The 12,430-nt window shown below is 43.8% G+C and overlaps 1 protein-coding gene across 18 annotated transcripts in view; it reads left to right on the forward strand.

Annotated features, from left to right (window-relative positions):
- The window catches only part of RIMBP2 (RIMS binding protein 2), a 276,487-nt gene extending 266,367 nt beyond the window's left edge, over nt 1-10,120 (forward strand). For 7 of the 18 annotated variants that reach the window (XM_083418094.1, XM_083418104.1, XM_083418111.1 and 4 more), the window contains 4 exons: nt 594-697; nt 3,481-3,552; nt 5,900-6,034; nt 8,451-10,120. In XM_083418094.1, the coding sequence (XP_083274220.1) occupies nt 594-697; nt 3,481-3,552; nt 5,900-6,034; nt 8,451-8,642 (503 nt within the window). In that variant the 3' untranslated portion in view covers nt 8,643-10,120. Of the gene's footprint in view, nt 1-593; nt 698-3,480; nt 3,553-5,899; nt 6,864-8,450 lie in introns of those variants that run through there. The other 11 variants (XM_083418106.1, XM_083418109.1, XM_083418098.1 and 8 more) reach the window with 4 other exon arrangements.
- Nucleotides 10,121-12,430: the final 2,310 nt, after the last annotated feature.

Genomic DNA, 12,430 nt, shown 5'->3' on the forward strand with positions numbered 1-12,430 from the left:
AGATGAATTTAGAGCCTTTTAGCTTCAGTTTAGCAGTAGCTTCCCACCACCATTGATGCACCCATGAACCACTTGTGGTTCTTTCCAGTTCCTGAAGACTACAAGCATATGTTGTAAGCTGTTATATGGGGAGCGTCTTCCTGGCCACTATGAAAACAGGATCCTGATATAGACTTAGCTACTGGCCTGAACCAGCAGGGCTCTTCTTGTGTTCCTATGTTCTTCTACCCTCTGTTGCTAAGTCAGGAGAGCAGTCCATTTGGCAGAAGTCGTTTGGATACAGATGAAACCCAGGTCCCTGACCGTCTGAAGCAGCCTTTGCCAACCTTGTGCCCTCCAGAGGCTTTGGACTCCAACACCCGAAAAGGCCAGGAGGGCACCAGGTTGGCAAAGGCTGATCTGAACAGCACCATCAAAAGGCAGAGCCAACCTCAGAGTTAGAAACTATTTCATTGTGTCCATTGTAAAATCAGTGACTTGCTAGCGAACAAGGTCTCAATTGGGGTTGCTTCCTCGTTTATGTCACAGTTGCATGGTGGTGACATGTATTTAAAAGTAACTGTGATAGCTTCTCCTTCTTTTGGCTGGAACAGAAAGGAACAGGAGGAGCGGCCGTCAGCCTGCAGCATCGACCAGGAGAATGGTGGCACTATATGACTACGACCCAAGGGAGAGCTCTCCTAATGTTGACGTGGAGGTACGCATAGAAGCAAACCAAAACCCTTCCTTCTAACCTGATTGTTACATGGATACAGAAAGAATTCAGTCCTTTGAGGGTGGAGGGGGGTAGCCAGCTTGGTGTCAGGGACTGGCTGGACACAGAGGAGTAGTGTGCTGGGTGCAGAGGAGTGGGCACCGGCAGAAGCGGAGGTGGAGACTGACTTGGAAGAAGGGATCAGTGATCTGGGGGGACCTGTAACAATTGGGAGATGAGAGTCAGACACAGAAGGGGGCTGCAGGATTGGAGAGTGAAGAGTCCAGGGCTTCCCCACCTCCTCTTCCTGTGCCTACCTCTCCTGCTCCCCTGTCTCCCAGGACCAGGAGAGTAATGAAGCAGGAGGAGCAGGTTGCATGCAGGCGCAGTCTCCATCTGCTTGCACGCAGACATGTAAGCCCGAGGTTAGGGCCTCCCTGTTGTGCCCACCCAGGAGTAGCTGAGACACGTAGGACTGTTAGACGTGCCTTTTCCTAACTTGTAAGTGTACCGTATTTTTCGCTCTATAAGATGCACTTTCCCCCTCCTAAAACATAAGGGGAAATGTGTGTGCATTTTATGGAGTGAATGCGGGCTCCATGGCTTCAGGGATAGGCACCCGAAACCTCCGGAGTGCAGCGGGAGTGCCCCTGCTGCACTCCGGAGGCTTCAGGTGGCTGTCCCTGAAGCCAGGAGAGCAAGAGGGGTCGGTGCGCACCACCCCTCTTGCTCTCCTGGCTTCACTTTGCTGGAGAGGCACTGCACAGCTTTCCCTCTCTGCGGAGCACCCCTTCAACGAAGCGGGGGGAGAAATGGCAGGGGCTCCGTTTCTCCTGCTGCTTTGCTGAAGGGGTGCTGCACAGAGAGGGAGAGAATATATTTTTTTCTTGTTCTCCTCCTCTAAAACTAGGTGCATCTTATGGCCGGGTGCATCTTATAGAGTGAAAAATACGGTGCATTTGACAATAAAGAGTTTGTTCCTCACTCTGGACATTGCTTGCCTGACGGCACTTTGACACTTAGTGGCTTCCAGATGTTGCTGGAATTCCATACCCATCATCCCTGACCACTGTGTATCGTGGTTGAGGTTGGTGGGAGTTGCAACGTAAAACAAATGGAGGGCACCACATTGACTACCACAGATTTAGGGGCTGGCGGCTGGTTTATGCCTTCTCTTGGGAGAACTGTAGTCCAAAATAATCATGGCACTTACACTGGAAGCACCAGGGAGACCAGTGGTCCTCCAGGTGCTGTTAAACTCCAGCTCTCAGCCCTAGCCAGCCTTGCCAGTGGTCAGGGATGGGGGAGAAATCAGGTTCAGTTCACATTTTAAGCCAAGCCAATCAAATTTGCATTTCCCAATATGAGAACTGCAACACAGCCCTCCTTCAAAATTTGCACTCGTCCAAATTGTGTGGTGCAGTTCTCCAACCAACCAATTGGTTACAAATTGCATAAATTTGGGGGTGGGGACATTGGGAAAAGATGGTGTTGTTTTCACTAACACAACAAAACTGCATTTTATTAGGGGAAACTCTTTTTTAAGAGTAATTTGCACTGAAATGCTGAAGAATTTTCATGGTTGTTTTTTTTAAAAAAACCCAAAACCAACCTCTGATTGCTTCAAAAAAAAAGTGTGTAGAACTGAATTTAATTTTACTTTTTAAAAAAAAAAAAAAAAAGAACTTGCTCCTATTAAAATGAATTCCCACCCAAAATTACTTCCTTATGACCAGGTATAGCATAAGGCATAGACTTCCAACAGGTTTCAGATCGGGGATTCGCCTGCAACATCACCTACCACCATGGAACCAGCTTTTAACATCTTGCCAAAAACATGAAGATAGAGTTGGTACACCAACATGAGAAAAAACTCTCCCTTAGAATTTCTTCTTCTACACAGGCATTAAAATTAAAGGAGCTCCTTCTGCATCTCATCAGCTCCCTCTTTCTCTTTCCCCTCTTTTCTTTAAAAGTATACTAAACAGAAAAGGGAAAGATGGAACCTGGGGTTTTCTGCCTGCAACGCAGATGCTGTGCTACCGAGTGCTAGCCCATGTCTGTTCTGACATTCATCCTGCTCCCCTCATATGTATATGTGCTTGCTAGTTCAGGGTTGCACTTTGTGCATCTGATGAAGTGAAACTCTGGCCTGCAACAGCTCACGCCAGAATAAACCTTAGTTTTTAAAGGAACCTCAAGACTCGTCTTGTTGTTTGCTGCATTAGACTAATGTAAGAAGACTTCTGTAAATAGTGGCAGCAGGAGATACAGTCAACTCACCAATAATAAACAGAGGTGCTACTAGATATCCATCATTTATTATTATTATTATTAGTAGTAGTAGTAGTAGTAGTAGTAGTGGTATACCCAAAGGTCTCAGGGTGGTTCACTTAAAAAGATCACAGGTATATAAAATAAAAATAAAAGCAATAATCTAATAATACTCCCCCCAGAAGAGCCACATTTTAAAAGGGTATGGGATGCTGATCAGGTCAACCAAAGGCCTGGTTAAAAAAGAATGCTTTTGCCTGGCACCTAAAGGTGCATAAGGAAGGTGTCAGGCGAACTTCCCCGGGGAGAGCATTCCACAGATGGGGAGCCACTGCAGAGAAGGCCTGTTCTTGTGTTGCTACCCTCTGTTCCTCTTGAGGAGGCAGCACACAAAGTAGAGCCTCAGGGTCTGGGTAGGTTCATATGGAAAGAAGCGATCCTTGATGCAGCGTCAAAAACTGAACCCTGCTTTGCAAAACCTGGTGATGCTGTCCTTTATTCTCTTTCCACAGGCTGAGCTAACATTTTGTACAGGAGACATTATAACAGTCATTGGAGAAATTGATGAAGATGGCTTTTATTATGTAAGTGTCCTGTTTCTTTCTTTCCCCTACTCTGTTCCAGTTGCAGTATTGAGTCCATTCATTGGCAGCAAACCCTCTTCCACTCAGGGTGTTACAAACCAAGAACAGCCTATTTTTTCTTTCCAAGAGTGCCCCCTGGAACCAGAGAGCCTTCCCTGCTTTTGTATACACCAGCAAGAGCAGACTAGTTAGGCTCTTTTCCCAGTCAAGACCCCAGATACAAAAACAAAAAACTGCCCCCCTTGTCACCCCCGCCACAGCGCCACCCCCCAAAACAAGCTACAGTTCAAATCCAGCAGGAAATTGTAGCACAGAGCAGAAACAGCTGCAAATACCAGAGGACAGACAGCAAACACACCTAATCAGTCAGGTCTAATAAAAGAGCCAAGTTTCAGCTGGTGCCCCGAATGACCCAACATTCAGGGCTTGCTTGAGAAGCCTCTTTGGGGGAAGGCATCCCACATGGTGCATCCCAAAACTAGAGAGGTCCTGCTCCTTAGATCTGTGTCTAGGTTTGCTGTGCTTCCCCAGAGTTTGCTTCCTTTGGGATGAGGCAGAGCAGAGTCCGTGTCTTCTCTATGATATGTGGTTCATTTACATATATACACAACCTGAGCCTATGATGGAGAGGGTCACATCAGCATCCCAAAAGGTCTTGTTTCTCCCAGAGCCCACAGCCTTGGATTCAAACAGAAATCAATCATGGCTGTAATGGTTCTAGGGGTTGCTCGTGCGTAAGCTTGTCCCAACCTCTGGCTGGGTTGCCTGAGTGAACCTTTCCTGTCCGGGCAGCCACTCGCCCGTGACCGTCTCAATCGCTGGCAGAATCCGTCAGTGGGCGTTTCTTAAACTTCTTCCAGCAAAGAAGCTCTTTGACGCCAAGTCTCCGCCTACTCTCCCTGCGCGGAAGCCTTCTGCGCAAGGAGGGCGTAGGCAGCGGAGGACCCTTCCTCTCCCCGCTGGTCCCCGGCAAGGAATCATGGGACCGCCTCGCCGATTCCCCCATCTGCCCCCCTTCTCCACTGGAGCTACGTTGATTCTCTTCCCCAGAAGACGGGCTGCCTCTCCCACTCCCGGGACGCTCTCTGGGAACCCTTTGGAGCTTGCTCTCTCCCTCGGACACTGATGGCAGTTCCCTGACAATGGCGCTCTCTCCTGCTTCTCAGCTTGCTACTTTGCTTCCAGCAACTCTCCACTGTCCTTTTAACTATCCTAGTTGAGGCAGCCACCCATTTGTCTTCTGACACAGGTCCACTTCCTTTGTTTCCTTATTGGCCCATTACCAGGAAACTGGCTTGGTTGTTTCAGGAATTTGGAAGTGATTTTGCTGGATCCAGCATTTAGGAGGATCTCAGTATATACACAACCCTGAATTTGGAGGTGCACACTGAGCAAGGTCTGATATTTACACAAGGGGATACCTATCCTGGAGAAGTAGCTTCAAGGTAGAGTAGCAAACTAGTGAGTAAGTCAAGGTACTTCAGTAATCCACCCATTTGATCATCTGCCGCTTTTAACTTTCTACATTTTTTCCCTTTTCATATGGATCTTCTGCAATTCACTGTGGTTTCCTCATCAGCGAGAAAGTAGTGTTAATGGCTCACATGGCTGTGAAAAACTTGATTCTAACTAAGGTTTGCTAGTTTATCACTGGGGGGTCAAGGAAAAAGAAGGGAAGCAGGAACACTCCATCCCAGCTGGTCATTACAATTTGAAATTAGGGCTGGGAGGGAAAGTAGGTTTGGTTTGTGTTTTCATTTGAACCTACCTAATTCAGTTCCTGAAACAACCCACGACTCAAAAGTGCACTTCTTCAAATTTTGCCACGCAGTCCTCTAACAAAATGAATGGATATCCTGTTATGGATGCTTTAGCTGAGATTCCTGCATTGCAGGGGGTTGAACTAGATGACCCCTGGGTACCTTCCAACTCTTAAGATTCTATGAAAATTTAAATGCATATATGAGCAAACATGCTCATAAAATGCAAAAAAGGGAAGTATTTGTTGCAAGAATGGCATACCAAAATGCTGGATTTTCACGAGGACTTAAAAAAAATGCAAAGCAATGCAGAAATGTGGAGAACTGGGCTTAACACTGGGGAAAATGGGAAACAGAAAAGGTCAGATTCATGTATCCCATCTTGTAACTAACAACCGATAGCTACCTTTCCTTGCTTCTCGCTCCCTCCCAGTACATTTCCCTTTTGGTCCGTGTCTTTGACCTTGTAAGCCTGACTGTCTGTCAGCTATTTTGGAAACCATTTTTGGAATTTGTGGATTTTTTTTGCAAGGAAGATTTATTTAATATGGATTATCAACTTCCCACCTCACCTGCTTACATTCCAGGGCGAACTTAATGGCCAGAAGGGTTTGGTTCCTTCAAACTTTCTTGAAGAAGTGCCTGATGATGTAGACGTCTACTTGTCTGATGCCCCAGCACGATATACTCAAGATACGCCAATACGTACGAAAGCAAAAAGGGTAAGCAAGCATTGAATAACAAAAACACATTTATTCCTTTTTTGGTTCTGTTTCCTCCCCCCCCCCCCATATTTCATATCAGATTTAGTTATGAGTATCATCTGTCAACATTTTTAAAATCCATTTTTCTGTTTTTAGGACATGCTGCGGGGGAAATGCCAATAAACACAGAAATAACTTGTTCTTCCACTAGTGTGTATAATAGTATCACAAGCATTTAGCTACGAACCATTCGTTTTGTGTTTGGTTCATTGCAATGCAAGCTTAGCTTTTCGAGCATTTTTCTGCCTTGCAATTATTTAACAGCTGCAGAATATAGGTATGCTATAGTGTTAAATGCAACACAGAACAAGGGGGTGGGCGTGGGGGGAGGGAAGGGACATGCTCCAGCAAGCTTCCGTAGACCATAAACTCAAACCATTCAAAATCCTCACCCCAACTCCGCTGCCAGCAAATATCCCACAAAGGTGCCCATCTCTGAAAAGTATTCATGTGTAGTATCTCACTTCTGTCTTCTTTCATCACTGCAGTTTTTATATATTATATTTTATGTATATTTTTATTTCTTTGCTCATCTGCTTGGGAACAGAAGAAGAGTGTTCATTTCACACCTTAAAAAAAGGCAATGTAGCCTTCACGTAAGTGAGCAACTGAAGATACCAGTAAAAATATCAATTCAAGCTAGCTGGCATTATCTAATGCAGCCGTCTTAGCACCTAAATGTGCAGAGAGAGAAATATGTCTCCAAAACCATTAGCCCTGGTTGGTTGCAGACTTTCCTTCGATGTACTTTTCTCCCCCTCCTTTTTATTTTTCTAAAAAAAATAAATTCTCAACTTCTAGGGTCTATATAGTCATAAAATGTCAACAGAATTGACTTATCTCACTGTTTTCTTCCTCCTTGTATTCAGGGCTCATGTTCTTAAAAAAAAAAAGTTTTAACATTTGGAACATATTTCTTACTGGACGTATTGTTTGTTTGCATAAAAAAGTGTTCCTAGTGTCTAATTCCAAAGAGAAGCTGCATATTGCATTGTTAGCCAATCTGGGAGGAAAGCCCCCCACCTCCAGGAGAGGGAGGGGGGTAAAAGCACAAAGCAGACCCACCCTTGAATGATAAGTTTAAGACTGTAAGCAGATCAGTATGGTAGATAAAAAGAAAGGGGTATGGTTGTATCTGAGAACACATTAACCTCAAATATCTGCTTCAACTGTTTGCCTTAAAAGTTCCTCTGCTGGTCAATGATACCCCAAGTTTGCCTATGGCAGTATCTTCTCCATAGTCATCATTCAATAAATAATAATAATAATAATGCAAACTCTCCAATAGCACAGTCCTACACCCATGTTTGCAAAGCACTCGGCGGCTCTTTGGTTTATCAATGCAATAACAGTTGACATAAGACATGCAGCTCAAACCCATGAATGAATGCATTAGAGCTCAATATACATATATATATGGTATCTTCAGGTGTACGTTGGGGGTGCTTCTACGAAGTGGTTCTTTTTTGTTTTCTTCATTAGACAAAGACCTTGATTTGAGATCAAAGTAAGCTTGTGACCTCTTCTCTTCAATTTCAGTTCCGTTCATTAAACTGAGCCCGATCTAGATTTTCTGGATACAGTGGGGACCACGCAAGTGTCATAGCTGCCAGAAAGAATTGGTGGCCGGCTTATAAGCATTAAGCAAGCACTGCGACTGGTGTGGTCACTCACAAGTTTTCACTCTCGAATGACTTTCATACATATCAATGCACTCTGTGCAAGGAAGTATTCATTCCCTGTAACCAGCCATTTTACAAGAAATCCTATTTCTTGTAATATCTTGTGTATTACTACCATCAAAGGTCAGGAAGCTTTCTTTGATTATGATTAAGGTTCATTTTAGCTTTTTTTCTTTCAACCAGTGTGCCATCTTATAAAATATGTATATACAGTATTGCTTTTCTTAAAAAAAAAAAAAAAGTGTCCAATGGATCTCAAAAATTAAGGGGGGGGGGGAAGCCTCTGATTATATTATCTCCACAACTGGCGATTCCCTGTGGAAACTGGCTGGTGTATATATAAAACTTGGCATTTGTAGTACTTAGTTCCATTTTCTCACGTGCTCAGGGTCACCAAGAGTACCGCAATGTGAAAAGGCAATTTTAATTTGGGCCAAAATCCAGTTCCGAGTCACCCGGTTAAAATAAGCAGTACAAAACAAAAAAAACAACCCACAAATTCAACCCTTCAGCTGTATATGCTGTTTTTCTCACTACTTTGGTAAATTAGCTAAATCTGTTGTGTGGCATACTTTAAAGGAAAAAAAATGGATTGTCCAAAAAAGAAAAAAATTAACAAAACAAAAAATGATGTTACCAACTTTCTTGTTGTTTGGCTTTCATTCAGTAAACTGTCACAATGTACCTACTAGGTTCCTCCTGAGAATACAGGTACACCACCAAGGAGAGCACCATCCCCCACAGTCCATCTCCATACGGGGTCACCTACGTCATCTGTGGGTTCTGGTAGTCCCGGGCGAGGCAGGGAACTGTCCTCGAAAAAGAAAAAGGGGCTGATTTCCAAAGGGAAGAAACTTCTGAAAAAGCTTGGTGCAGTGAAATGATTTCGTGTTCATCTGGACAACCTATAAAGCTTCAGATCTATGTATTTATTTTTTTCTTAACAAAATAAAATGATTAAAAACTTCAAAAAAACAAACAAACTAGGGCTTTCATGACTATTCTGAACCTCTTTCTATAAGAGAACCTGGCCATTTCCTAGCACATTCCGACATCAGCAAAAACATCTTTGACTGGTTTGGTGTCAAGTTCCTTAAATCTGATGGCAAGGAGGGGAGGGAGGGGGAAAATATCAACGTGGCATTCTTACTAAAAAGCACAGTGTTGCCAACATGCATTTTAAAAATATATATAAAGGGAAGACTGAAGGGATTGAGGAACATCACGAGAACCAACCATCTTATGACAAGGCAACTCTCTTCCAGCTACCAACTTTGGATACATTTTGGTACCTTTCCCTCCCTTAAAGTGGAGAAAGAAAATCTTGTTCTTTGATCCCTCTTCTGCCGTTTACCCACAACTTTACACATAAATGGTCTTGAAACTCCTAGTTTATTCCGCCTTGATGTTTGCCTTATTAATGCACAAATGATTTGTACTGTCTAAACTATACAGCGTATACTTTGTATGTACTGTGTATTCAACTGTCTTTCCATCCTTCACCAAGACATTGGTAATTTTAAAAGATCAAGTAATTGGTGTTGCGGACTCCGTTCAATGTCCAATGTAATTCCTGGGAGTCTGAAAGTGTTGTGCAAAGATGCATTCTTAAACATCTGTACGAGTTCTGCTAGTCAACCTCTCAAGTACATCAAAAGCCAGATTTACTGCATAAAAAAATATTCAGAGAATGCACAGTCAAGCCATTTTAAATATATATATCTATATATATATTTCTGTAGGTCCTGGCACCAGTAAAGGTTTTGGTATTCCAACAGCCAGATAATTTTTCTAAAAAAAAAAAAAGTATCTTGCAATGCAGTCGAGCTGGACACCATTTTTTTGGTACTGATCTCAGAAGTATGCTAGACACAAAAGTGAGGAAGTACTACAATGAGAAAGTTGTGTTATTCACTGACCATCGCCAGCAAGAAGTTACTAAAACAGATAAAGATTGCTACGTTTGCCACTACATACTATGTCCTAATATTGGCATTATGGTTTGGGAGGGGGAAAAAAGATTTTAAAAAGCCCTATGTAGTTGATGGCAGGCATATTTGGCTGTTACTCTTTTGTAACTTGTCCATTTGTAAATTCTTTTTACTGTTTATACATACTTTTCAGACTGCCTTTCTTTTTGTAATTGATGGAAGGTTTATAATATGAATGATCAAAGCTTTTCCCCATTGTGTCTTCAAAGAAATATAATGTAAATTCTTGTAAAATAATCTAGTGTGCTAGATTTATGAAATTAAAAGAAAAATACTGGCCTAAATTTGTGGTAAAGTATTGTGTGGGCGTGTGCATGTGTACAGTTGTTCATGTGTAAAATATTTTATATAAATAAATTTGATATTTTGTAGGTTTGTCTTTGTTGCCTCTTTATTGACAAAGTTAGGAAGGCGGCAAGCTCTTCAAGGATTCAGAAACCCCAAAGAGCCCAGTCTCTCTTCTAATACAATGCAGTCATTCTTTTTCAGAGCATCAAGAGCAGGCACAGGCAAACTTGGCCCTCCAGATGTTTTTTTGGGACTACAACTCCCATCATCCCTAGCTACCAGGATCTGTGGTGAGGGATGATGGGAGTTGTAGTCCCGAAACATCCGGAGGGCCAAGTTTGCCTATGCCTGATCAAGAGATTTTGGTTTAAGACAGATTGCCATGCACCCCAGCCCTCTTAAGCAGTACTAACACCATACCCCCCCCCCAAAAAATCATGAATGAAATCCCTCAAACAAGTCTCTCAGGAATCCATTTTCAGTCTTTCTTGAAGGAGCAAGCCTGGATGCATGTGTATACATCCAATGAACAGTCAGGTAAGTAATTCCCACCCATCAAGGGCTGGGACCATTTTCCTCCACACCTATTTACTGATCTCAAACTGTAGGCATTCCAAACAGACATTATGCATAAAGGTAAAGCAGACTTAATCAGTGCCCACAAGCTAAGCCAGTTGTTGCTGTTTGCTGGCTGGCTAAAACAGCAGAAATAAATCAACTGAACTAAATGGTGCTTACTACAGAGTAGACATGAGGGACACGGGTGGCACTGTGGGTAAAAGCCTCAGCGCCTAAGGCTTGCCAATAGAAAGGTCGGTGGTTCGAATCCCCGCAGCGGGGTGCGCTCCCGTTGTTCTGTCCCAGCGCCTGCCAACCTAGCAGTTTGAAAGCACTCTCGGGTGCAAGTAGATAAATAGGGACCGCTTAGCAGCGGGAAGGTAAACGGCGTTTCCGTGTGCGGCTCTGGCTTGCCAGAGCAGCGATGTCATGCTGGCCACGTGACCCAGAAGTGTCTGCGGACAGCGCCTATAGAGTGAGATGGGCGCACAACCCTAGAGTCTGTCAAGACTGGCCCGTACGGGCAGGGGTACCTTTACCTTTTTTTAGAGAGTAGACATGCATTATTTTACTTTGATCTTGCTGTTCACAATTTCTACCGTGTGTGTATACCCGTGTGTGTATACAGATGTGTATACCCAACATACATTTAACTTGGGAAAGCACTTCATGCAGATGAAGACATGAAAGCATTCAAGATTTCAAATGAGTGTCAATGGCCCTCTACGATCCTCACTGGGGTTTACCAAAATTTTACCTTTTCTCCATACCAGATCTGTCAACTCCGAACTCGACCTTTTCTTGCATCCTTCCCACCCCACACTCCTGCAGTTACGCTGCATACAGATTTGCAGTGCAACTTGACACACACCTACTCAGAAATAAATCCCCTGCAACAAGGTGGTCCAACACGGAGCCCACAAGGCCTTTTGGTGGCACCTGGCAGGGCAGGGAACTGGAAGTGGCTCCTGGGGTGCTTTCCCAGATTTGGAAAGGAGGTGGGAGGGCTCTAGGACCGTGTCTTTCCCAAAGCCCGGCAAGTGCTGCCAGATTTTGAGGTGTCCTTTGGCTAGGTGCCCAGTGTGAGGGACCCAGTTGTGCTGCCCTAAACCTGGCACCACCCCCTGCCCACCAGTGCCAGGAAGGAGGGAGTGAAGGGCTAGGTGAGAGTCACCTCCAAGTCCCGGGAGCAACAGAGACCTGGCAGAGCTGCTGCTTAGTTGGGGGCACTCCTCATGGGCTCTGGTGTGTGTAGGTCTGCCTGGGGACCAGAGGAGGTGAATCAGTAGGGTAGGGAGAATCAGCAGAGATTTGGGGCCATCTGGGTAGGTAGTTGTGGAAAACCCTGCCTAGTGGGGAAGAACAATCATAGGCTCCTGGTTTTAGATGGAAATAAAACTCTTTAAATCTCCCCCTTGCCAAAGATCTCACACTTAACCCAAGATTCCTGGGTTTTTCCTCATTTCCGGGCTTTGCATCTACTAATTTGTCAGGTACCCCAAGCTTGTGTATTAAATTTAACAAATATTCGTACTATTAATTGTATATTTGTATATTTATATATATATTTAATATATATAATTAAATAACATAACCAAAATGCAAACTTTAACAATATGGCCTGCAGGTTCTGTGTCAGGCCATATTGGGCTGAACCACCCTGTCCAGCTACAACTTGGTAGGCTAAATCTGTTCTGGAGGGGGCTATTTTGCCTACAATTTCCATGAAAAAGAATAAAGTTATACCTGCAGTAACATCTAAATATGTTAATATTTTCCATTATATATGTCAATGGGGAAGAGCAGAACTTTTGTTTGTCTAATCTGACTTGCTA

The sequence above is a fragment of the Podarcis tiliguerta genome, assembly GCF_965153285.1.
Source record: "Podarcis tiliguerta genome assembly, chromosome: 16".
Lineage (NCBI taxonomy): Eukaryota > Metazoa > Chordata > Lepidosauria > Squamata > Lacertidae > Podarcis > Podarcis tiliguerta.